At 44.3% G+C, this 27,254-nt stretch overlaps 1 protein-coding gene across 4 annotated transcripts in view; it reads left to right on the forward strand.

Moving 5' to 3' along the window:
• SEMA5B (semaphorin 5B) overlaps positions 1 to 27,254 on the forward strand; it is a 273,437-nt gene that overhangs the window by 107,839 nt on the left and 138,344 nt on the right. For all 4 annotated transcript variants that reach the window (XM_064514705.1, XM_064514704.1, XM_064514702.1 and 1 more), the window contains one exon: positions 24,199 to 24,404. In XM_064514705.1, coding sequence (XP_064370775.1) covers positions 24,251 to 24,404 — 154 coding nt within the window. In that variant the 5' untranslated portion in view covers positions 24,199 to 24,250. The remainder of the gene's footprint in view (positions 1 to 24,198; positions 24,405 to 27,254) is intronic.

Below are 27,254 nucleotides of genomic sequence, written 5' to 3' on the forward strand. Positions count from 1 at the left end.
TTTACTAATTATTGCAATAGCAGGAATTAATAGGAATATACTCTCGGATACTTTTGTACCTCATAGCACTTATTAGTACCTCTATGCCATCTATCTGCTTGCATTAAATTGTGTAGGTTACCTCTAGCCAGAGCTAAGACCTGAACCAGGTCGCCTGTGTTTGAGCAATATAAACCCTTTAGGATCCTCTTTGATCCCATATTAGCTTTGTGGAAGTGAACGGCATGGACCTGAGCTTTGGCTTCATCTGAAGGTATCGCTTTCTTCTGCAGAACCTGGTTTTGCCTTTTCAGCTCCCCGGCACCTCTCTACCATGCCATGCCTGTACACAGCTATTCCCAAACCAATGAGCCTGGATCCCTTCCGCAGCATTTTGGCCCAGATATTTGGCCCCAGGCAAGTTTTGTAGACATGCTTCTTGCTGCTGTGACTCAGTAGCTAGCAATGCCTGTACTGCACATCTTGAAGACGGTGTATCTGTATCTGGTGCAGGAATTCCAGTGCAGATCAGCCTGAAAAATGTGCAGTGCTCCTCACTGAATCTGATGAGACTGCAAAACATGATTCGGTTACCCAAAAGAAGGTGATATTGAAAGTTTATATGCTATTGTCTTTGTATTCCAATAAGAAGGACATTTTGGGAAGAAAAGAAGCCCCGATACTATTCACTGCTTAACATATTTGAAAATAATCCATCTGTTTTGCTGCAGCGTTGTCGTGGCCAGCAGGCTTTTGTAATGGGGGCAGAAGTGATTCAATCTCTGGCAGTCTCGGCTGGTTCAGATATCCCTGAGTACCACCACCAAATTTCTTGCAGCCCCCTGGGTGCCAGTACCATGCAGATGGAGGCCTCTGCACTCAGGAGTCTGATACCTGTACTAAGCGCCTGACGAGGTCCACGCATGGGTATTTTTTGATGAGAGCTCACCACCAGTGCTGCAGCAAGATGAGAAGAGTTGAGAAGAAATCAGAGCACAATGGCAGACGATTTTGTGGGTTTTGTCTCCTAACTGCACAGAAAGTAGTTTGACGTAGCCAACAACTTTCCTGCGTGAGGTTGTTGTGTTAGCAGTCTGTGCATGGATCGGTCAGGAACATGATGTCTGCTCTAATAATTTGTTCTTATTCCCGTGGCCATTCAGGTGGTCGCTGAGGTACAAGGACAAGAAAATGTAAATGTGTGAATAGCCAGTAGCAACCAGCTTTTGCAAAACTCATTACCTTGATAGAGTTGTGCAGCAGAAGCCATTTCCAGACCATTTTCTTTGGCTGGTCCCTGCTGATCCCTGCTACCCTTCTGAGCAAAACAAAGCAGCTTGGGACAGAAAAGAGCATGAAACTTGCCCATCCCTGCACCTCCCCAAATATAGCCTTGTGATGCATACATACATCAGCGAGCTGTTTACCTGAGGAGATGGAGAATACGAAGGCAGGGGTCTTTCCAAACCTTCCGTTTGGTTGTGATTTGATCTTAGGCGACCTCCCCATGACTGCCTGGTTAGCAGCAATAACACATTTTACTGAGAATATTTGGCAAGAAGGGGTTTTATTTTGTGCTTTCCTGTTTGACAGATGGTTTTTGGTTGGAGCAGGGGTAGAAATTCCCCACAGTAGTTGCAGTGAGACTTGGCCACATCCACTGGCATTAATTATAATAATTGTCCTTCGTAATTAGCCGCGTGCCAGAGCTGGAGGCACAACATCACGTCTCTGCTGACTCCGTCTGATTGTCGGGCTCTTTTGCGGCTTGTGCTCCCACAACTGGGAAGCAGATTGTTTGGGCTGGAATTAGAGAGTTGTAGGTAGGCAGCAGCTGCTCTTGAGCTTTTTTTATATGCTAGTTGGATGTGTGAGATCAAATTGGTTGTGTTCTTTTTACAGTCTGTTCAATGGAGGAGGAAGAACAACATGAGCCTTTGTAACGGGTAACAGGCTGTTCTCACAGAGCCTCTGCCTGTCCGTGACATTTAAGTGTATTTATGACTTGCATACGATAGGTTGCTGTTTCACTGCAAATGTAGGAAACAAGCCTACATGTACCTAGTTCTAGCGGAGAACCCTTTCCTCATTGCATGTCGTACCAACCTGTGCAGGTGGTATTTGGTTTGACCTGAACGTGGTGTGAGCATTTACTCATGAGATGCAGTGCTGCTGAAATTACACAGGGCTTTTACGCATTGTAATTTAAACCTGGAGCTGATCCTGTTGTCACGACCCCCATGTTTAACACATTAGCCTGTGCACAAAACGGAGGGCTTTGTCTGAGCCCTGAAACTCAGTGCTGCTGAAGAACCCAGGCATGCACACCAGGAGGGCAAGTTCATTTTGCCTTAGGATCTCAAACCATTTCACAAACCTAAGTGACTAAGGTATGTCTATGAGGTGGGATTTAAAAGAACTGCCCAGGCAGTGCTAAGATTAAAATCCAGAATTCTTGCCTGCCAGTTCTGCCCCTTGATATCAAGCCCACACTAGGCAATCAGCTGAGCTGAGTGATGCACTTCCTTGCTGGTCCGTGGGCTCAGACTCAGTTACAGCTATGTGGATCTGACTCCGACAATATTGTGTACAAATTGGTGGTTCATGTTCAGGATACAGCATCAATGCAATATTGAAATGAAATCCAATTTGTGTGAAGCAGCCTGGGCAATGTAGATACTGCAGCGATGCTGTAGTAAGTGAACAGGTAACCAACCATGCAGAGCTTCAAGATGGATTTTTCCGAGAGACAGTCCTATGCCGTGTGTTAGGAGTCCTCGATTATACAGTAATTAACTTCTCAAAGGAAAACAAAGATACTCCACTTTATCTGGAGAAGAAATGCAAGGTGGCTGCCAAACCTGAGTTGTGAAAAGAAATCTCTGCTCGTTCTGCCCAGCTAGATCTTTTAGAAATGGCAATAAAGTCGTCGTTCCGTGTTCTCTTTGGCTTCATGTCAAGTCAACGCTGACACCAGGGATGAATCTGACTCTGTTCAGCCTGGGGGATGTAGGAGTGGAATGATAAATCTTACTATGGTGCCTTTTCAGAGAAAGCGTGGAAATCTGCATTTCCTTCTCGCATCAAGTGCATCAAATGACTTCAGCTTATGATATTGTATTACATTATTAAAGCTAAACTCCAAGGGAGCAGGTGGCCCCGTGATGTTATTTCACCTCCCAAGTCTGTTGGCAAATCTGTCATCTTAACGTCAAGTGAGAATAAGTTTTGGTGGCTGCAGTCTAGGAGATTTTCAAAAGCAGGGAATTATTAATGGTAATGGTTTTTAGGGCTAAATTTTTGCTTCGTGTTCAAAGAAGTTGACTGTGATTTGTATTGGCCACTGTAAAGAAAGGAAAAAGAGACAATCTTTTCTCTGAAGATCTTCAATTCACAAACCATTTTGAAAGTTTGAGGGAGTTGGGACGCTCTCTTCTCTAAGCCTTTAGGGGAATTTATCCACGTCCTAACAGGAAGGGTTATTGCTGCAGACTTGACTCAAGGAGAAGCTATAGATCTGAGCAGGAAATCCTTAGTTGTTACCTGTCTGCATTATGTGTGGTTTCAACCAGCTCCAAATTGAAAAGAGAAATTTAAATAGAGAGAAAAGAAACCCCCTTTCCAGTGTTCTCAGTATTCAAAACAACAAGGGAAAGAATCTGCATCTCAATCTCATTGCTGAGCTAAAGGAGATGTACTGACTTTGCGGAACGGTTGCAGCAGGTTGTGAATAATGCATGAAAGGGAAAAATCGCTTCCCGGTACACAGGGAGAATGCAAACAGCTGTGCCGTGTGCCGCGGGCTGGTTACGCGGGCACACCGGCTCGCCGGGCACCCGGGAAGACGAGGACAGCAAATCCAGAGATCCAGAGCGTCTCCTCCCGCTTTGGCATCTGACCTTAAAAAAAAAAAAAAAAGACCAGTTTAAAATGACTTTCATTACTTATAATTAATTTTTCTTCATTTCCTAGTCTCTTCTTCTTTATTGGGCAACTGGCCAGTTAGAGGAAGGGAGAAGGAATGAGAAACATACACAAAGAGCCCAAATGAGGAAACACAAGTCTAAATACATTTCAACTAATCTTTTTTTTTTTTTTTTTTAAATTTAAACTCAACCTTCTCTTTTTCAATCTTGTTGTGTGTTTATTGTTGACGAGAGATAGGGATTAGTAGGCTTGGCAATAGTTGAGGTCGCAGGCTTTTTTGTGCTCCAAACAAAACCTTGATTTCTCTCGCCTCTGTGTTCACCCACTGCCTCTCATCTCCTTTGGTAGGACAAGTCAGAATCTGGTCCGGTACATGAGTCCTACTTGAGTGCATCCTGGGTCGCACTAATTTTTTAGTCTTTGCCTCGTGGCCAGAAAATGAGACCTGTGCCAAGTTGCATGGCAGCTTTATGGTGGGCGTAAATAAGGCTTAGGGCCAGCAGGACATTTCACCCGAAAACATTCGCCAGTCTTTTTCAAAGCATTAGCTGAACTCTGGTCTTTGGAAGAGAAGGGGAATGAACACAGGCCCATTACTTACTTGGTTTCATTTAAATTCAGCTTTAAATCCTACACTCTGAATTTAAACAGATGAGCGAATAGCAAAATAGAGCTTGAAGAGCTGTCCCTCATTGCCAGGAGAACCTTTTGTCTAGTGTGGAGAGGAAAACACATACAATTAGTCATTTTTATGCTTTCAAAGCATTGGTTTGATGGTGCCAAACTTTTTTTGACAGATCTTGTCTACTTCAGTTATCTGCCACTCCAGTTTATGACGTTTCTAGGGCAACTAACATCTTCACAGTTAAACACCTAGCATATTCTCAGGATTCATATAATGTCTTCTTAGTGGATTCTTTTTCTTTACCACCCATAGATTTCTGTAGCTCAATTTCCAAAATCACCTCAGCAAACTATTATTATTGTATGAGCACAGGTGAATGATTTCTTGTCTTGGATTTTTGCAAGGCCGATGGTCTGGAAGGCTTTGGCTTTTTTCTCTGTCAAGTTGTTTCATAATCAAGGGGTCTTGGCCAAGAATATTGCTTGTAACTCTCTTGAAATTTTTGGGGAGGAACATTAGCTTCATTGCTCTGAAAAAATGTAGTTGTCTTAGCCTGGAAGCTGGCCTTCTGATCTGTGGAACAAGAGAGCTGAAAAGAAAGGCAATGGAAGTGAAGAGCTCTGGGATGGGGCTGCAGAAAGCGGGGAGCATCTGCAGACGGCACTTGAAGTTGCTTCTGTCAAAGACTCAATAAATCTCAATAAACTGATATGAGGTAATTTGGATTTACAGAACCTGGACCTGAAAGGAAATGAGGTAGTCTCCTGACAAATGGAGATGGAAACCTTTGCCCTGCAAGCCCACAGCCAGTAGGGAGTTCAATGGGATGCTGTGATTTCAGAATGCTTGCTCAAATATGTTTATTCTGTGATCAAGAAAGCCATCTACCATGCTGCCTACAAGAAATGAATAATCTGATTAGGCTGCAATCCCAGATTCTGGGGATAATGTGTATACATACTATGATAATTAAATATATTCAGCTCCAAAGCCAAGTCATGATTCTTAAAATGCTTTCTTGTGAAATATGATCATTTTATCATTTCCTGTAGGATGGATGGAGTTAAAGAGATGTAATGAAGCTGTAGCATAGCTGGACACAGACAAGACCAGAGGCATGGAGTTGCACTGATGTATTCACATAGACATATGTGTATTAATTTTGTGCTTCAGCGGTGTCTGAAAGCCTTTGACAGCACTTTGAGGGTGGGTCTTACACAGTTGAAAAGCATCTAGCATGTCACGCGGAGGCAGAAGCCAAAGAAAGAGGCTTGCTGGCTGGTCAGCTAGCCCAAGATAACTGGGTAGTGCAGTCTTCACCAGACCTTCTCTAAGAGGTGGTGAATGGGCAAGGAAATGCAGTTAGATGTTGAAAATAAATTATAAAGTTACTTATAATGCTTACACTTACAGCTGCAACCTGTTTGCTAACACCATCTACCCCAGCCACTAATGCTTCCCGCTTCCCATACATGTGTCCATTTTCTAATGCTGGCTTGGGGTAAGAATATTATGAATTGGATTTTTTATTTATTAGCTGTGTTAATGTGGCACAAAGGAGCTGCATTACGCTGGGCACAGTAGAAACACATTTATTTAGACTCGTGTGAAAATTACTAAGGAGAAAGGATGGCTGGCCAAAACTTTAGGCGTTCTGACACCTCGGAATAAAACGATGACATCCCAACAGCGCTTAAAGTGATGATTCCAACAGAAACTCCGCCAGCTGCTTCCAGAAACTCCTCCAGCATACCATTAGCCTTCTCTAAATAGTCTATAAAACAGAAGACTTGACAAATGTTAGGAGATAGTCTTTACCCTGAAGTGTTTGCAGTCCAGCGCCTTCATCCTTCAGAAGTGTCTACTTACGTGATGATGTCCAGTGAGAAGATGTTGTTACTTTTCTTCCATAAAATTATGCATGTTGCTGGGCAGTCAAGACAGAAAGTAAAGGGAGGAGGAAGGAAAACCGTTCCTTGCTTTAAAAAAAAGAGAGAAAAGATGAAGGCTTAAAGCGGAAAGGACTTGCCTGAGGCCACGCAGAAAGTCTGTGGCAAAGCCCTGGATTGAAACCAGATGTTGGGAGCCTATGACAATATTCTTTAACAAGAATTTAACAGGGACATGTTTTCCTTCAAAGTTTGTTTTCACCTCCCTTTTGAATTATCTTTTGGTTCTCTTTTTCTTTTGTAAAGGATATCAAAAGAAAGGCGGGGGAGTTTCAAGCAAAGGTAATGCGTTCAGGAATCGATGCTTTGGGAAAGTTGCTGGGGTTCTGATTTACTACGAGCAAGAAGAATTGCTCTAATTCTGAATCTTAGGCAGGAACCTCAAAGATTGCAAGAGCCTATAAATATTTGCTTTATTTGCAGTGAAGAGTACAGGAAGTTCTGTGTTAGCCTAATTTAGGCTTCAATATAGGCTATTTATGTACTACCTCCTGGGACCACCTCTGGTTACTGAAAGAGTGACCTTATTGGAAACCAGCAAGGAGGTCTGCAGTTAATTATAAAGGATTCAAAGCTCACTGCACAACCCTAACAAAGGTATTTTTGTAGATGATGTTACGTGTTTTTATTTAACAGCTCAAATTAGGAGAGCTAAAACAGATGGCGTACGTTGTATGGCTCTCCGAGAACACCTATAGAAAGACACTGATAATAACTGTGAGAGGCCAAGACTAATAGGTCAGGAGTAATGGCAAAGATCAGGCTGTCTGGGCTCCCTAATTAACATCTGAAAGCAATAATGAAGTGGTCAGCGGGGTCAGGAGCAGGTGATGCAGTTTGGAAGGACAGAAAGAGGGTTTTGTTTGTCTCCTGCACTTGGAAGAAGTTGCTTAAAAATTTTTGTCCCTTTTTTTTTTTTAACTTCATGGTAATGGCAGTGACTTAATCTAATCTAAATGTGGTCTTTGGAGAAAATCTACTTCAGGACTTTTCCAAAATAATTTCCTGAAGGAAAGAAGACTCTCTCTGAGTAAAGATCAGAGTAACGTCTGGAGAAAGAAATGCAAAAAGCTGACTTACAGGGCAGCAAGTTTATACACGGGGAGATGCTCCTCTGGGGCATTATAGAAAATGATTATACCAGATTTTGTTCATCAAGGCAAAGTAAGCTAAATCAGAAACAAGACGAAGCCCTTAGGAGGGGGAGGATCGTATTCAATTTAGTGAGGCAACTGTGATAATAATTAAAGCCCAGATGGAAACCTTTGAATGTGTCTGGCGTCTGTGTATCCACTGTGTTTTTTCTGTTAACTTGACATTATAAAAGGAGCACGCGAAGAATAAAGAGATGGTGTTTGAAATTTCATCAGTCAAGCGCTGTCCCAAATTTGATTTATTGTAAACAATCTTCAAAAACTGGTTTGGGTTTATACGATACAGGCGGGGAGTTTTTCTCAAGTGGTAATTCACAAAGAGAGAAATTGTGCATTATTTGCGCATTTGTCTTTGCTGAAACGCAGTCAGGATTAATCACGCCGTTTGCCAGTTCTGTCTGTGAACCTCTCGTACTTCGGACATATGGAGAGGATTTCATTCGGCTGCTGAGAGCGCTGCAGCAGAGCGCTGTGCTGTTTACTTTACGAGAAAAATTACTGCAAGATCTCAGGAAATACATTCTATACAGTAAAAAAAGTAATGCAAAAATCAAGGATTAAAGAGGGAAAAGTTGTCCTACCTTTTTCCGCTAATATCCATGCCAAGAACAAATGGTGGTATTGTACGGAAACACTTTAAAGGGGTTAGAAAAATATAAAGAGTTATTTGCTATTATCGCTGAACGAAGGGAGAAGCAGTTGGCTCTTACATTGCTCGGCTGTCACACACACGGGGAGCCTAGGGTATCTCCTGTCTCGAGTTTGAGACATTACTTCTATCTGTTTGGAGCAGACAGAGTGCTTCCAGCCCAAAATCATCCAACATATGCACTACTTTATGGCTAGTACAGTCAGGTATGTCGTACTAAGATTAAATACTACCACTTGAGTCATTGGAGGCTTGCAGTCCATACTCTATGTTATCCTGGTTTTTATAGGCCAGAATCAGGGTGCCAGTATTACCCTAACAAGTCTTTCATGTCAGAACAGCAATGAAGAGTTTGTTGTTTGGAGTAAATCGAATGTGCAAAGAAAAAAGAGGAAAAAAGGAAAGGCCATTCCTCCGCTGAAGTGTTAGATCAGTTTTTCCCACGTCATCTGTAAACACAGATTTAGGGGCTTTTGAAAATGTCTGTTACTCCCTAGACAGACCCTTTTATTAGCAACTTTGTGATGTTACAGTTGCAGGCAAAACTGTTGTTAATCATGTGCAATTAGCAGCATTATTAATGGTTTTTAATGATATTAACTGCAGGCAGTGGTGTTTTCTCTGAGTTTTCATTACCTGAATGCCGATAATGCCTTGCATCCTGTTGTACTCAGGCTGTGTTGCCAAAATACTTCTGGTGTTTTTCACTTAAAGAAGTATCCTCATGTGAGCATATTTCCTCTACATATGTTGTTAGTCTTCGTTATAATTTTTTTTTTTGCACTGAAATACGTGGAGCCTTCTTTTGTGGTCTGTGTTCTGAAATAACAACAAAAATGCCACTTCCTTATATATGAAGATTTATTTTAAATATTTTTAGAAAAGCCCCACTTTTAATCCACCTGATCCGTGCCTAAGGTCCTGCTGTGTCGGAGCTTCCTGCAAGCGCTTCCGAAGAGAACCGAAACACTGGGTCTGACAACTCATGGATCTGAGCGAGACTAGCTTAACTTTCAGACCTGCATATTTTTAATCTGCATTTCACCTCCACGTTGGATATTCGAGGGCATAGCAAGCTTACGTGTCTATGGACCGCGCGTTCGACGTGGGCGGTGATGCAGATGTCCACCTTGGACGCGGAGTCCTGGTGGCCGCGGGCTGTGGTCAGTCCGGTGGAAAGCGGTGGGACGACCCGCCGGGCTGCGAGTGCAGCGCCAAGGGTAGCCTCGTCCAGATCACTTTCCCAGTCAGCTTTTCCCTTGTCAGCCTGTAGCTTTGCTTAAAGGCAACTTAATTGTAATTAAAAAAAATCCCCTTTTTTGCCTAAAACCAACATCCTGTAAAGTTTGTAAGGCCACTGGTTATATTTATGGCTCTGATACCTCCGTGGTTCTTTTGTCCACAGTTTCATTGCCGCTGCGGGAGCAGGGTCTGCATCTTACCTCGGTGTATGTAAGCGGAGACTTGAGAGATTTATAATGGGAAAACACTGACAGTTTCTTAATTTATTGCAACACTAATGGGCGGCACTGGAGCTCCTGACAGCTCCAAATCTTTGTTCTCCAGGAGAGGTTGTCTCTAACGCACTTCTAACGCTGCGTTTTCTCCCCCCTCTCTCTCTAGATGAATGGGCCGAGGTTTGTGAGTATCTATATTGCTGCGTTTCCCCCTGGTATTTTAAAAGCCTTTCACTTCCAGGACTTCCCATTGTTGAAATTTGTAAGGGATTTCAGGAACTTCACAGCAGAAGGGCTTTTCATATAAGTTGCCTTTTTTTCTTTGCTGTTGTTCTTTGGCTTCCCCGGCCTGGAGTATCTTACATATTCATCGTCATACCGGATATTCAAGCAGCAGTCTTACATTTGCGAGCCCGAGTACTTTGCTGTGTCCAAAAAATATGTAGGCATGGAACAATACCTACTTTTTAACTTACTGGGGGAGAAGGCTGCGAATCTGCATAATGGTCGCACACAGAAAGTGCTTTATCTTCCCGAGTTAGTGAGTCAGTTTAGGGGTATTCTATTGGCGAAAGCTTTCAGAGAAATTATGCACGGTAAATTAATGAAGGCCGTCTGAGGTATTATTGTGTGTGAATGCACATGCCATTGGAATCAATGGCCGGCTGAAAAAAATTAACGGTCATTAAGCGACTGTTAAATAGGCCGGTGGACACAGCCTTCCCCCCTTGCAGGGTTCTGGTTGGATTAGGTGAGGACTGAGATTGCTATTTGCCCATAGGCCATAGGACAACCCAGGCTTTGTGCTTCATCTCCCGTTTATGTTGGCTCCTTTCTGGCACTGGCAGATTTACAGGAGCCTGCAAGGACCGTCTCATAAGCAGGTAAAGGCCTTTGCATCGCTTGTCCTTATTTTGAGAGTGGTTGGTAACAGGGTGTTGGAGGGGGGAAGCTGAAACAGTTTCAAACCGCTGAACATCTCACAGGGGATGTGAAGTGGAGCTCTGTAATGGAGAAGCTGCAGCAGAGAGGGTACCGTTCGGCTTTAGGTAATGCCATCCTGTCTGGATCCAGCCTTTAAAATACATGTCTTATTTGAATAGTGGGGTATCGCCTTAAATTTAGTCTCGGTTAGGAAACAAATTAATTGAGCAGTGTGATAGATTGAACCATTTTCCAGTGGGATGTGAAGTGGAGCGCTAAGCTCCAGCTGAAGTTTAGACAACTCTGTACCATTATTGGTAATTCAGCTGTGAATTTGGTATACGCAAAATATAAGTGACATGAGCTACTTCCTGGGCACCTATATCCCCTCGGGCTGTGTCCTTTCCCTTGAGCGGTGCAGGGTTTTTTTCTAGATTGTGTTTGAACGCAGTGAGTCTGACTGAAATAAAATGCATGGAGAAAATTAATGGTTTGATATCATCTTGATGCTGCCAAAAGAAATAAAAAAGAGTCTTTGATCTAGGGGCCTTCAGAAAGTAAGCTGGACCAGTTACTGATGCTCACTCACTGACCTAAGTAAGTGATAAAGCGACTGTGTCGAAGTTTAATTAGTCTTGATCAAGATACGTTTTTAAGATTTAGAACTAGTGGCCTTTTGAAGAAGAAAGGCTTCTAGTTGTCATTTATGCCACAACGTGTCCTTTTATCATACCTCATACATCTCCAGCAGGAGCAGTTTTTATTTTAGAGGAAAAGAGAAATGGCTCATTTGATGGAGATTAGCACAGACAAGCTTACTAATATTTGAAGACAATTTCTCTGTCTTACCTTTTTCTCTATTTCATATCCCACAGAGATTACCTCAGCCCGCCGTTGTTAGTCACTGTTATTTATATAAAGATATGTAATGCGTTTGCGCTGGCGGGGTCGGCTGTGGCTGGGTGTGCAATTTCAGCTCATAGGGACTGGCAGGAATTGCTGTGAAGAATCGCTTTCCAGTGACAGCTTTATCCTGCCTCTAATATGTCATCGCGTGTGACTTTCAATTAATCACGCAATAACAAAACATTGCGTCTGGCGACAGTGGTGTGTCCATTAATATCGAGAAGTAAGTCTCGGCTTTCTGAGCACAAATGCTGTCGCGGTCCCCTGCCCACTCGTGCGCTTTAATCAGTGAGTTTCCATGTATAAGGAACATTTCTCTCGTCCCCTCTCCCCCATCACCCTCCACGGTGATGTATTAAGCAGCAATCCATAATGTCTCGTGTCTCTGTAACAGTCTAATGGCGTGCGGTTTTAAATGATTGTATGAGTTTGACTTTGGCTCGCTCTGCCTTGACCTTGGTGTCTTCAGTGGCTTCCCCTCCCTCGGTTTCCAAAGAGGGAGTGGGGAGCTGGGAGAGAAAAGCAAGGAGTAGCAGGATGGGCTTGGGAGAGATTTCACAGGAGGTTTAATGTGGCTCTTTGAGGAAATGGGGGAGAGAGAAGGTAAGGGAGAAGCCCAGGTTTGTGAATTTGCAGGAAAAATGGCATCATGCTGTGGAGCGTAACTGGCTGTGTAAGACTGAAGCCTGCCATGTGCTGGACCTCATTGGTAAGCAGGGTGGAAATTGTGCAGTAATTCTTCCTCTTGCTCACTCTCCCATTTATAATAAGATTGCTAAGTAATGTATCAATTTAAGTAAAATCCCCAAATCTCATTCTGGTTTAAAGCCGTATCTATATTCTGCATGGAAACAGAAAGAGGCACTTGGGTGCTCTGAGCCTTGGGCCACAAAGAAGGACGGACCTGGTCCCACCTGCCAAGTACAAGCCCTGCTATTATATTGGACCGAATTCAAGGGTAGATTCTTGCTTCATTGAAGGTCATGGTCTTTTTTCAGTTGCTTTCTGTTGGGTTAGAACTGGAAGTTTTACACCTTAGGCAGCATAAATAAAAGGGCTTGGTAGTAATCAGTGGGATTACTTTATTTTTATTTTTCCTCAGGAGGAGATGCATTTAATTTTTAAGAAGTGATTGGATAGGCAATGTTGGAAGACTCTCTTGAGCAGCCCGAAAGCTGTTTTACAGCAGCGCGTCGGCACGTTGTGTGAAATGGAGGAACCTGTTTTTATAGCTCTTCCTGTGTATTGCCACTGTTTGAGGATTGGTGACATGTTTGACTGGGTGCCTTGAAAAGAGCACGCTGAAAGAGGCATCCGTGTTCGTCCTGGATTCTGACGATAGCACGTTGGGTGTGTTGGAGTACTTTCACTTTATGCAAATAAAATGCAAAAGTCTTGGGGATTCTGAGGGATAACAACATGGTTCGTAGCTCCTTGGGGAGATCTTCCTTCCCTGGCTAGCTGAAGTCATTATCCCTGAATTAGCAACCAAACAGTAAAACAATAGCTAATCAAGGGTTTATCACAAACCTGGTTATTCTGGGGCAAACGCCCTTTTATACCAGGGCCATGCAAGGTGCTTATTCCCTCCAGGTGATGTGACTTCTGCCAGCTGGCAGCAGCGTTGGTTTTGGTTCTTTAATTAACACCGAGCCCTCTCCGTCCTGCTCCGTGAGCGGTAGATCTGACAAGACGGCGAACTTGCTAAGCGATGTAACATAAAAGCGCTTGCCCTCACGTAGACAGGAGGGCGCTGAGTACCACGGAAGGTGATGTCTGTGGTGATTAGACTGAGCCTGATCCTGGGCGCATGCAAACCAGCATGGCTTATAAAGCCCGTTCCTGCCAGGTGGGGGTCTGCCTGTTCGCATCAAGCCTTTCCATCCAGCGAAGGAGTCGTGTGTGTGCTGGCGCCGCTCGGGTCCTCGTGCACGCTGCGGAGGCTTCCGAGCGGCAGCGTGTGCAATCAGTTTCTCATTCCCAAATTATTCTTCCAGAATCCCCACAGTAACAGAATAATCTTGCTATTAAGTGCCTGAAAAGCAGCAGTAATTACCTTAGTGCAAATTCTTCCCTTCCTCTCCCTCCCCTTTGCTTAAAAAAACAAGCAAACCCCCTTTCTTGGTGGAGGAAATGCGGGTGGAAGCCCTGTGTCCCTCCTTAGCGAAGTCGTGTACAGACCAAGTCTTTTTTTTCTCCCCCCCTTCAGCTCTGTGAGTAACATAATTGCTTTGTTATCCCTCGGGGGATTTGTAATATTAACATTGGTTAATGACATTAATTCAAGTTTTTACCATTAATAAAATGGCATTGCTTAAAATTAAGCATTACATTTCAATTAGTAGTCCATCGAAGACTTTAATAGTCTGGAGCATTAAAGTGATATTTTTTTTAATTTCTTATTAATTTTTTATTGTACCACGCTAATTTCCAAAGAGTGATTGAAAGCCCAGCTGATCCAAGTAACGACCCTATCTGCCATGTTTCTTGAGGGAACTTCTTTCTTTTATGACATTATGCAAAAAGGTCACATTTCCACAAAGCAGGAATCTGTTTCAGTCACCTCCTGAATTCATTATCATCCTTTTTACTTTTTAACATGAGGCACATGATATACAGGCACCCCAGGTGGACATGTTTAAATTAATCTAGTAATAATTGATTCAGAAGAGATTTGGAGGACAGAATTTGCATAAAAGCCATAATGAGAGTAAATCCTCCAAGGCCAGGCTGAACAGCTAAGTCCCTGAATAACTTACATTTTCTAAACTAATTTGGTTATATATGCAGCGTGGATGTGTGGGGGTTGGAGTGCCATGTGATTGGAATTCATGACAAATAATTTATCTTCTCCAGAAAGCCTGACCTCAGAGTGCGTTAAAACGGTGTGAGCCCCCAAATACTTGCTCAGACCCTGCCCCTGGAAGGTGACGACAAGATTTCTGCCTGAGGGCTGGTTTGGCTTTTCTAAAGCCTTTCCAAGGAGGAGAGCTGGCAACCTGGGGCTGGGATATTGCACTTAACAGGCTGCTTCTCCCAACCGATGACGTTTCATAGAGCATATTCTACCTTGGAGTTTAGCCGGACGTTGGATATAATCAAGAACATGAGTGAGGAAGACGATCCAAGCTTTTATTCTTGGATATTCCTGCCTTCGGTTCCAGCATGGAGCTGCTCAGCTAGGTAGCAGACCGTAGGGTTTGTATGAAATGCTGGATCACTTTGATGTCTCGGGATTTAGGGGGAGGGACATCTTACAGCACTGCGACTGAACTGTATGGCTCAGGAAAAGTAAATAGGTAGGTAGTGAAAATTATGACCCCAGTTCATTAGAAGAATGCAGCCAGGGGCTTGCTGAAGGATCACTCCAGATTTGCCTTGCTTCACATTCTCTTGGCCTAAACACCTTTGTTGAGAAAAGGGCTGAAAGGAGCTTGCTGTGACCCAGTATAGTAATTTCCGTGTTTCTAGGTTGGTGAGCTTTGGTTAGCAACTAACACACCCTTCTTATATCAGGGCAGTTGCAGAGCGTGTTTGGTGGAAGAGGAAATTCAGCTCAACCTTTTTGGAAGTTATTGAAGGCCAGGTATTTTTCTGGGGAAAACTGATGTCTCTGCTGTTTTCAGCAGGTGAGGCATTGGTCCCATTTCATTTACCCACAGCAATCTGTGATAACCTGTGATTTGTGAGCCATGTATTTGCTGCGTTGCTTCCCTTTAGCGCTGTCCTGCAGCTGGTAGGTTTGGGAAGAAGCTGCTGTCCCGTAGAAACCCCCAGTGCAACGCAAGAGTCAGGGCAGGGCAGACAGCCCTGCAGCTCCAGCGAGGGCGAGAGTTAGCACAGCCCAACAGGTAGCTGCTGCTGTGAGAAATGTGGCAAAAGCTGGGCATGGCAGGAGAAAAAAGTCTGGTTGATGATTATTACTTTGTCCGTTCACATTTGGGGCATGTATTGGCCATTCGAATGCCTTCTAGCCAAAGGCGTCCGTATGATGAATGATGCTGTGCGGTGCCAAAAAGACGCAGGAGCGAAACGTATTCGCGTTTCCAAGCAGTCCAAGAGCTGGAGTTCCACTGCAGCAGCGCCTAACGCGTGCTCTCCGCGGGTTACGGTCAAGTCGTGAGCCTGCGTTTGTTATGAGGCAACAGGTAATCACAAATCTTGGGCACAAACAAGTGGGCTGTGGTTTCCCTCTCCTGCATGGGCAAGCATTAAAAGCATAACATTTCTCATCCTGCTGTTGCAACGTATCAGTATATGAAGGAGTTGCTGGGAGGTGTGTTATGGGTTCGTGGTGGGCACCAGCCACCTCTGAGCCTAGGGCGCAGAGCTGCGTAAGAGAGGCAGGAGGGTTTGTGGGATGGAGCTGAAGGTGGTGGATGGCAGGAGCTAAAGACCTGGAGCTTGCACTGGAGTCCTTAAATTGGAAAAACAAAGCTCTGGGGAAATTCGAGGCCATATGTTGTGGCTGACCCTCAGGTGGGAGGTTGGTTGGTGCCATGATTTCATGGCTCAGTTCTCATGTGCTGAAGACCTAAATACGGAGATTGTTTCAGGTCACAGGCAGAAAAAAGATTTTTTAAAAAATATCCTGTTCTTAGTGTTTTCCCAACTGTGCGGTTACAAGGCCACCATAGCGGCTGCTACATAGTTTAGCAGGGTTGTCTGTCTGCTCAGCAGCGTCTGGGCGCTGCAGTTGTCCATGGCTTGCCAGCAAAGAGCTGAAGAGAAAGCTTGCAAGTTACTGCCTGTATTAGGTCTGCTACAGTCTGGAGCCACTATCCCTAGCTTCCTTACTAAAATCCCATCAGGTATCTCCAGTGGGCCCTGTAATTAGAGTTGAATAAAAAAACCAATGCCATTAAAACTAGGGTTAGTACTCTAATAGCTCAAAAGGAGATTTACAGTTTTCATACTAAACTAGGAGAAAAAGGAAGGCCCTGTATTGAAAGCATTTGGAAGAGTCGGGGAGACTTGGCTTTGTTTTCTGATTCTAACAAAACCTAATTGCAGATACTAGTGATTGAGTCACTGAACTGTGTCATGCCTCAGTTTCCCCAGCGGTAATGTCATAGTTGCAGTAGGGAGGTATGTGAGCTGCAACACAACGTGTCTGGAAAGCAGTGCAAATAGATTCGCATCTCCAGACAGTCAGGCTTCGGAGTGGGTTGAAATGATGCTGGTTGCACAGCACGGTGTTAGGGGCTGTGGCTCTGCTAATTTGCAAATGCAGAAGTCGTTCCCACATTGCACAGGGAAGCAACTTGAAGAAAAGCTGCTTCATTAGTGTTTTCACAACAGCTCTGTAAGCTTAAGGCATGGGCCTGTGGGCTTGAGTACCAAATCTCCAGCCAGAAAGAGCCCTGGTAGCCAACAGACTATTTGCAGCAAGCCTGACGCTGAATCGGCTGCGCGTGCATCATGTAGCTGATCTGCATGTGAGCAGCACGCCTGGCACACTGGATTTACTGCACCTGTGCGGAGGACTCTACCTCGCACGTACCGTGAGAGCAGAGACTGTGCTGCAAGCGATGCAGAGCGCTGGGCCCCCAGCCCGGCTGTGCGCGGGGCCCCTGCAGTAGTTATTCTTGCTCTGTTGCTACTGTCCTGTGGGCCCTGGGGACGCCTCAGCACTTGGGCTCTGTGTAACACTCGTTTGGGTTGTCCTTTTGATAGACTATCCAGAAGCTTTGACTGGGAGCCAGTAGCTCCAGGCTGCAGGAAACTTTGGGTCTGAATCACAGTGATGCTAAGTACCGTCGCATCCACTGCGTGCTGTTAACTGCTGTTGCAGATCGGAGTCTCTGCCTTTGTGGCTCTGTTTCACAGATGGAACATATGAGAAATAATCCCATAGTCAGTCTAGGTCCCAGAATCGCAAAAAATACCTCCACTTTGATACCCCTGTTGGCAGTCTCTCAGAGAGGCCAGTCTGCTCAGCAAAAAGAAGGTCTTTCCATTCCTACTATAGAGGTAGTCTTCTAGAGAACAGTTGAGGTACACCACCAGGGAAATAAATGTGTCTAAGCTTTCATGGCCAAATATGATCTCGATAAACAGAAGACTTCAGACTCCAAAGCACCTTTCGCAAGTGCTAAATTCATACCCCAAACAAACCCTAACAAAACCTCTCATGTCTTTATATTAGGTGTAGCCAGTGAAAAGAAGTTCTAGGGCCCTTTGGGGAGGGCCTCTTGAAGCACGTGGGGAAGCACTCTATGTGTGGCCAGGGTAGCACTGCTCAAGAGTAGGTCTGAGTGTCAGCAGAGAAGATATTTATTTATGCCACTGGGTTTGGCAGGAACCCAGCAGTACAGTATATTTTGCTCTGTTACACAGGCTTTTATTGTTGAATCAGCTTTATTTAACAGAAGCTTTCTATAATAGGTTCCTGTCCTGGAGGGCCTCCTCTAAAAGTGAGGAAACGATTCAGTTTCCAGGACCATTCAGCCATTAACTGTTCTGCTGAGGCCAAGTAACCAAGTGGTGGCTGATGATGGCTCATTGGGTTTATACACCCATCCATAAAGAAGTGGACTGACACGCACCAATTCATTTCATACTGAGCCACTATTAAAGAGTTTCATTCTCGGTTTTTTGGGGACCTTGATCAGTCTTGGGTGGGTTTGAACAGCAATCAAATAATGCTCTAGAAATAAAATGCTCCTAAGTACACTGTCAGTCTTCTGTGTGATACAGTCCTAAAAGTCACAGAATCACAAAATAGCTGGGATTTGAAGGCACCTCTGGAGATCATCTGGTCCAACCCCCCTGCTCAAGCAGGGTCAGCTGGAGCAGGTTGCCCAGGGCCGTGTCCATTTGGATTTTGAATAGCTCCAAGGATGGAGACTCCACAATCTGCCTGGGCAACCTGTTGCAGTGTTCAGCCTCCCCTCACAGTGAAGACGTGTTTTCTTACGTTCAGACAGTTTCTTGTGTTTCAGTCTGTGCCTATTGCCTCTTGTCCTGTCACGGGACACCACTGAGAAGAGACTGGCTCCAGCTTCTAACCATGGACTATTAACATTCAGCTCTGCTGCAGGCTTCATGAGCCATGAACCTTAGAGTATATTAGGTTAAACTGATTTCTCCTTTGCAAAGAGTTACCTGAATTATTTATATATATTTAGATAACAGGAAGGTTTCGATAAAGGAACCTGTACTGCCAGATCTTGATTGTTTTGTTTGTGATGTAAAAACTACTCTGATACTGGAACTGGTACTTTACAGATGCTGTGAAAGGCAGGAACTGAGAATGATGGAGTGGTTAGGATGGAGCTCAGGTTTCCGCTTTGCCACAGGAGAGCATATTACCTGCACACTCTTGTGATCCTCCCTGCTGCTGAATTGCAGGGTTTTTTTAAATGACCACCTTTGGATTATATGCATGAAAATGTGGTCCTGTCTTCCTGGGGTGAGAAGAAGCTTGCTGGGAGGATCTGTGTTGTAACGAAGGCTGTGGGAACCTCTTAACAAGGTAGACACAAGAGAGCATTACAAAACCCAACTGGAGCAAGAACTGCAGAGTGTAACTGGTCGTGAAATTGGAGGTAAACCAGTTCATTCCTCAGAAGACTGTAGGGTGATTTAATTAAAGCAAAACAAAACCTCTTCACAAACTCCTCTGATCTGTAGTTTGACCAACCACTCCCATACCCTTGCCTCAAAAGCAAATAAATGAGAAAGGCTCGGTACGCGGGAGCCCAGTCTAAGGGCGCACGTGATGTTTGACATGAGGACGTGCAAGTGCAGTGGCATTTTTCGACAGGCGCAGCTGAGAGCTGAGCATACCGACGTGGCCAGGGCCAGAGGGAAAAGCTGTGCCTTTTTCTTCGATAGTGTGAAACAGCCTTTGGAGCCAGTCCGACGGAACGAATTCCAGCTGGTGAGGGCGGAGGGGAGGGCGAGCAGAGGCGTATGAATAGAGAAAGGACCGTGGTTTTGTTGGCCTTGGCGTTCTCTGTTTTCTAGGGCAGAGCTGCCTGTGCCAGCTTGTCATAGCCACATTGCTGGGCTGTCTTGCATTGTAAAGTTTATATTTATTGCTTTTTTCCTTGCAGTACTTTTCTGAATATTTTGATATTCACCTCTTTCCACTGGTCATCTTTCCTCTGTTATCCCGTTCTAATAAAATCATAACTGTGCCAGTCACAAAAGATCCTGAATGGAGGAATTAATGCTTTTTTCAAGGAGGTTCCTTTTTTTAGTCTTTTTTAAAGGCATCTCTTTTCTTTAAAATGAAAGATGAAGCATTTTCTTTTATCCTTAAACTTCACTGTCACGTTTTATTAAGTCAAAATGAGAGTTACAGTCAGAGGAAAGCAGGATATGTATTCCTGGTACAGCCATTTTTAAAGTGTGCTTTGTTTTAAAGCCTTGAAGATTGATTGAAGGTATTTTTCTTTTAGACATGGAGCTTTAGTCAAAGGGGGCCTGATCTGAGTTACCCTCTGTAAATCAGGATTAGTTCCTGGGAAATCAATGGAGTTACAATGATACAATGCCGGGTGAGTTGGAAAAGACTCATGCCCCAAGAATGAATGAGGGAGGGACTGTGGGTGATCCCCTGAATGCTGCGCTTGTGCGAGAGGGTGAAGCCACGAGGCGAAGCAGAATTATAGGCTACCGCTACCCGGCTGCGCTGGAAGGGCCCGGGTGAGGAATGGGCATGTGGCAGCGGGTTTGTGCTCGTATGGGTGGTGGGGTTGCAAATCTCAGCTTAGGTGACACGTTTAGCATGCAGATCTCCTTCACCCAGAAGGATCAGTGCTTCCCTTCCAGTGCCACCAGTTGCCGCTGGGGAGGTGCATGAGCAAAGAGACCCTGATTTAAGAGACAAGAGGATGGTGGCAGAAGTGGTGCTCTACAAAATACTTCTCCCTGGAGCATGTGTCGCTGGATCCAGTGGAGCCTGAACGTGTTGACCTTTTTGGCACGGGGCCAGAGGGATTCGTTGTGTGGGAGAAGCCCTCGTCAAAGGGCCTGGGTACGGCGCAGAGGAGCAGGGGACCTGCTTGCGGGAGGGAGCGGGCAGATAAACTCGGATAGATAATATTATTGGACATTTTTATCCTTTTTTTTATGTGTCTGCATTTGGGGGGGAGGAAATAGCTAAGGTGGTGAAGATACATCAAGATGAGTAACTAAAGAATTGAAGTGGTATGTCCTGTCTGGGATTTGAGTTTAACTGGGGATTTGAGCTCGTCTCTCATCTGTACTGAAGCCTTGACAGCTGATTTCTTGAGCTCTAAGCCATTTTGAGCAGAGAGAGCCTAATAAGAACAGCTCTTTTTATAGCATTTAAACTGTGTCTAAATGGCTTAACGCTAGGGCAAGTTCCAGCAGTGCGAACCCCAGCTAGCCTGCTCTGTGCAGGGTTTTAGCAGCCCAGCCAGGGCAGACTGGTCCTAAGCGCTGCTCATATTCCAGCCCTCTCAGTGAAAATCTACAGCTGGGGCAAAACCAGAAGCTTGAGTCTGGCTATTAAAACATTTACACTTCACAACTAGCTGCCAAACTCTTCCAGGCAGTTGCTAGTTTGCTTTTGGTATACAACTGGTCTGCTGCAGCACGTGGCACTTTTTCATACTTGGAATATACTTTTTTTCCCAGAAATAAAGTTGCAGCAGCTGGGAATAGCAATTACTTATTTAGGGCCTTTTTTAAATCATTGAAAAGTAAATGAGCCAGGCAGCCTGGAAAGGGGCAGCTTGAAGAGGTGACCTTTTGCAGTGCTATCTGGTGTCTGATTCTTGTTCAGCTGATGCTCTAGGGCGCTGATTTCTGTCACCCTTGATCAAGCTGGCATTATCCACTGGAGTCAATGGGTATCAGTTCAGGGCTGTACGTGACACTGATCTTGTTTAATTTTCCAGCACATGAGAACTCCACAGATTGGGTGGACTCAGAGGAAAGAAGTAGGGGAGGTAGGGGAGGATACAAAGTTTTTTATGTTATTTCTTCTTCATCTTTGTTTTGTATATTATTTTCCACTTCACATCAGTTTTGAAACCATGATTTTCATGCACACTTTGGATTTCCCTGTGATGATAAACCTGAACTTTAATGAAGAGGATGGAGGTTTACCCCAAACGCTGGTTACAGCTTTCTAAGGAACGCAGAAGTCTGTTGGACTGTGGTAAAATCTCCCAGGGAAAGTGGCAGAAATCCAGCTACTTGGCACATTTTACAACTAGTCCAGACAAAACACTAGTAAATGTACAATAAGGAACACTGCTTTGGCAGAGAATGGGCTGCAGGACATTATGCGGCTTTCCTGTATGCAGCTTTTTATGGCTCCATGACCCCAATGAGTGTGAAACTTGGATTTACTCTTCTGCTGATTCTGGACCCCATTGGGTCTCAGAGGAGCATTGGAGGCCTGCATGGGAAGCCCTACTGTGCGTCTCTGAGCGCCGTCACCTGATTATTAGAGAACTTCATTCACCTGACTTGAGATCATTGTTTGGATAATTAGTACAGGAGAATGGCCATATTAATTCAGATCGAAGGTCTGTCTAGCTTAGTACTTTATTTCCAGGATTAGCCAATTACAGGTGCATTGGGAGGAGTATAGTATGCATATACTTGGCTGTCTCTTCCAGTTTCCAGCACGGTTATCTGGCAGTGAAGAAGTCCTTTGCGTCTCTTGTGCATTTGCAACAACCATCTCCTGTCTAAGAAAAGCTTGTTCTTGTCTCTCCTGCAACTGTGAATCCGAGCGCTAAGCAAAATGCATCTCCCTAGGGTTCACATGTGTGCTGTACTTAACTCCTGAATCTGTAATAAAAACAATTGTCAGGTAAACCAATGGCCAAAAACATAATCTGATGCTTCATCATCAATAATTCGCATTATAATGTGACTTGCACATCTCTTGTTATCTGAGACGTCGTGGTGCCCATTTATGTATGCCCAGCAATATGCTTGTAGTTAATGACTAAAGACCGTGCTGGCCTTGGCTTTGAATGATTTCACCTCTCTTACTTCTGCCAGTCCCACTTTTTAATTTAGCTTGATATTTGCCATGTTTAAAAAAGACTCCTCCGTAACGAAGTGCTGTAGAACCTGCTTGGGAGAACTGGAGGGAGATGTTATAAAGTCCCACATGTTAGCGGGGCTGGAAAAATGTGAAAGGCTGTAATCTCTCATTCGCACTGGTTAGGAATAAAAGACCTGAGAGCTCCCCAAATCTTAAATGCCACCTTACTGTTATTTTCAGTCAACTGCACGTAGCGGCTGCTGAGAATTCACATATTAGATGCGCTGGCAGTTCATCTTTATAGTAGTGTTTAAAATCCCAGAGAAATATAGATAAGGATGAAACACCGGATCCATCTTTCAAAGCAGCTCTTCCCCGTAGCCCTGTAAACAGTGCATGATTGCTCCTGTGATGCTTGAATACCTTTGGAAACTTCGTCAGGCTCCACAATGTTGCAGTATTGTCCCATGCTGGGGTTTGCTCCATGCCGTGAGTCTGTTGTTGCTCTTGGTGCCTCGTGCTACCAGCCCCCAGGCTGGCCAGTACAGCTCACTGGGGGTGTCTTGGGGACTCTAGATAAAAATATAGAGGTATCGGGCATGGAGTTGACTGTTACACTACCTTCATGAATCACTATAGGATTTGAAAATCTCCTTAATGTGTGAAGTTAATCAGAATCAGCTTTATCACTAGACAAGATTTAAGTGCAGCAGACTGTTTGAAAACACACATTTGCAATAATTGAACAAAGTTACAGTAGGAAAATACAACGTGCATATCATTAAGATTAAATTTGGCAATGCAGATTTTCCTAAGCTGCAAGAACATCTTGGGGAGCTTTTGGCACTGGCTAATTAATCCTCCGTGCCCTGCCTCAGGCCTGGTAGGCCCTGGGGAGTTCTTAGAGCTGGATCTTTTCTGCTTCTTTTGTTAAAAATGGCTTGTGTAGTAAAGCCATGACTTGCCCCGTCCTAGCCGGAGAGGGAGTGCTGCTCCTCCTTAGCTGTGCCTCGCTCCTTGTGGCTGGGAGCTGCAGCCTCCCACGGCAGTGCAGGCAATTGGTTCATTTCTCACCATTCCCCCCATTAAGCTCTTTTAATTTTTATTTTACACCTTAATTAGCACGTTCCTGGCAGCACCTTGCAATTGTTTTTTCTTGTTTCGAGATATTTTAAAAGGCAGTGCTAAGATGTATAAATCCCCTGTTAGAGCAGTATTCATCACACATGTTTTAGCGACGGCTGGGGTTGGCCTACACTTAGTAATCTCTTGAGTGTAACACAAGACATCGGGGAACTGAGGAGCGAGGTGTCCATGTTAGGGGATGTATTTACATCTGGAGTATTTGCAGATTTCTTATTCTTTGCCAGCGCTGGACATTGCACACCAGGTACTGTATAAGGACATACAGCCAAAAGTACACAGAGGTCTTTAGGGAGCTGTGCACTTCACTTCTTCCTGATGTTAGCAGCCCAAATACAGTTGTAAATTGTCTAATTTTTTTCAGGTGTTGTTTGTGGAATATCGTCGTGTGTACTCAGCACAAGTGGGGTTGGGATGAAAGGGGAACCTCAGCCCTTCTGTACCCATGTTACACACTTTGGATAAGCATTTATCTTTCTGAAAGTGAAATTATTTTTATTTCAGGTATCCTCCCTGGGCCTACCTTGGAAGCTAGATCTGCAGCTGCCCTTCAGTCATGGTTGTTTCAAGATTAAAGGCCATTTCCCTGTCATTGCCAAGCCTTTTTCTTCTTGCTTTTCATCTCTCAGCATCACAGAATGTACCTGCATACTCTGAAGCTGAGCATCAGCAATGTGTCAGGAAAGAACACCCCACAATTGCTTTTGAAGGTAAGAGCTTCTGCTCCTGTTGCAAGTTCCAGTAGGATGATCCATTTTGAAGTCCTTCTTGGTGTTGTTATGGATGATGGTTTAGTCTGCGCTATTTTCCTTAAACCTGTGATTCACAGGCCGGTGCAAGTGGTCTGATGAATTGTATTCACTTTGATGCCTTACAGCAATTTCACTATGTGGTTTCACAGCAGTTACTTAATTCAGTCAGTTTAGGGACTGCTTGTACAAGAATCTCCATTTCCAATTCTAGTAGAGGCTACCTGTAATCTTGTGCCACCCTGAAACTGTGTCTCAGTTTCCTTTTTCCTAAATGGATTCAGTAATGCTTATATACCTCGCATGGCTGTCCGCATCCGGATACTTAATAAATGAAGAGTGATAAAGCATTTGGACATACGTGAATGCAAGAGAAACAAACTGTTTTGCAGTTGCAGGGTGGCTGCCTTTGTGCTTGTTGCTTTTTCTGTATGTACTTATCACCTCTGCCAGTAATTTTTCTGTCTTTTCTCTGGGCACTGAACCTGACAAGGTTTTAAGAATGCAAGAGGGGGCCTTTGTGCTGCAGCGTCCTGCCATACCACACACAAAAATGTGGGGAATCCTTTTTCTGTTCGTCCACAGCATGGTATTTCCCATATTCTTATCCCTGTTGGCTTTTCCATGGGTGTTTGTGTACCCCTAGGATGCTCTCTGTCTAATCTGTCCACTTACCCAACAACACTTAGATCATGATAGAGGCATCAACTTTATTTCTGAATTCGCCCCGCTGTAGTATATTAAGCTCAGTATGCCAGCATCATCAGCTGAGTCCCCTTGCTGAAAGTGGTTTCCTCCTAAATGTTGAACTATTGATTTTGGTTCCCACTTAGGGCCTTGCAGTGCATATCTAGTTACCTTCTTTGCTAAAGAAATTGCCTTTGCTAAAGGCAATTAAATACTTTGCAATGTGTCTCAAGTTAGGTTCTTTGCTAAAGGCAATTAAGTAGGGGCTTTGTGACCTTTGAGATAGGGTTTCCAGGAAGAAAGCAGTCAAAGGGTTCCCTGCTGACCTTTCAGGGGTCTCCTAGAGGAGGAAACTATTGTCTCTTCATTTGGAAAGTGTAAGAGGTTTCTTGTCTGTTTTCCATTATCTATGCTTTAAAGGTTTAAGCAGATTAAAGTAAATTAGCAGAATCTTTAAGCCTACATAACGTGGCACTGGCTCTAACCTTATTCCAGTGGAATGGCTAAATAAACTTTGATTCTAATTGCTTAATAAGTCTGACCATCTGTTTAACTGGGGAGGGGTGAAAGGAGAAACCCTGGTGGTTAAAAACATGTTGGAACTCAATTGGCTATTTAAATAGATAAATACAGTAATGAGCATGTTATAGACACAGAAAGGGGAAAACGTGTGCGCTCTTCATACTAACCAGGAACTTTGTTTGCAGAGGACAGGTCTGTAGGATCCAACACTGAGACACATCATTCGGCAGGGAATATTGGAGCCCTGAATCCCGATCCTGAGGAAGACATGGGCATTTCTGGCACTCAGTATGAGACATATAGTGCTTCTCCGCAGAAGGGATGGCCATGTAATTACACTCATAATCTGCCAGTTTGCTTTGTATTAATCAGGCATGGCAGATTCCCGGAAAAACGTCTCTCCTCCCCTTTCACTGCTCTTGCTCCCTTCCCTCCTTTAATGATAAAGGGCAAAAACTGGTAAGAGTTAATTAGAACTTAACAACTACACGAAAGACATAAAGAAGGAAATTGCAGACACGTCAAGCAAATGTCTCAGATTATCACTTGGGTCTCTTAAACCTGAGTTAGATTCATGGTTATTGTTTGTTTTCAGCACCTGTTTCCTCATGATTGTTCAAGATACAGTTTAATTCTGTGCTCTCTGCTGGGAAGCCCTGCTGGAAATGAAATTAAAGGCACCTCATTCCCACTGCCCACAGTGTTCATATTCTGTAGAAGAGGGCTCACACCTCCGAAAACTCATCTGAGTTCATAATTTAATTTACCTTAAAGCTATGTCCTATTCTGACCCCAACACAAGCAGGTTCAGGCTGCGAGGGGACGCAAGCAGGGGAATCTGCATCTTGTCTGCTCTTGGCAGTTGCCCTGGGGAGAGGCCTGTGCGCAGCAGCTCGTGGGTCTCCGCGCAGGTCCCCTGGATCGCAACCCGCTGTGCAGCGGCAGCGCAGAGCCAGCGGCTGACAGTGTGACCCCGCGGTGGCTCTGCGGATGCTCCCGCTGCCAGCGGGGAGGATTATATTACCCCAGCAATTTTCAGTGCTCGGGCAGGAATAATAAGTGAGACCTCAGACCGTTCAGTCATACAGCATGCATTAATTTACTGCCAGATTAAACAGACTAACAAAACAATATATGTTGCAAAGGGGATGAATAGCTTCTTGTTCACAACCTTGCTGGCCGGGCTTCCAGCTGCAAGACACAGGGGATGCCTGCAACAGGTTTAGCGCTTCTTCAGTCCTCAGTTCCCACCTTGCTTGTGCTCAGCCTCTCTTTTTATTGTGCTTTTGCTTTCAGACTGCAGTATTCATACTTTCCAATTGGCTAGATTTTAATGTCATGGAAGAATCCAAGCGAAACTCATTTCTGTCTACTTTTAGCTTTTTTTCTGAGAAATTCTGTATTTTCCATACCTCATCTTGTGTTTACAGTATCCCATCCACACTAGTCAAGGGCCTGATTGAAATGACATCACTTTGTATTGTATTTTTATATTGTATGGGAGGGGTAAGAAGAGGGAGAATACCGTACATGACCTGCTCATTTAAGCAAAATGCAAGCTACATGTGCAAAATGATGTTACTTTAGCTGTTTTCAGACCTG

This window comes from Dromaius novaehollandiae, chromosome 7, assembly GCF_036370855.1.
Source record: "Dromaius novaehollandiae isolate bDroNov1 chromosome 7, bDroNov1.hap1, whole genome shotgun sequence".
In the NCBI taxonomy this organism is placed as follows: domain Eukaryota; kingdom Metazoa; phylum Chordata; class Aves; order Casuariiformes; family Dromaiidae; genus Dromaius; species Dromaius novaehollandiae.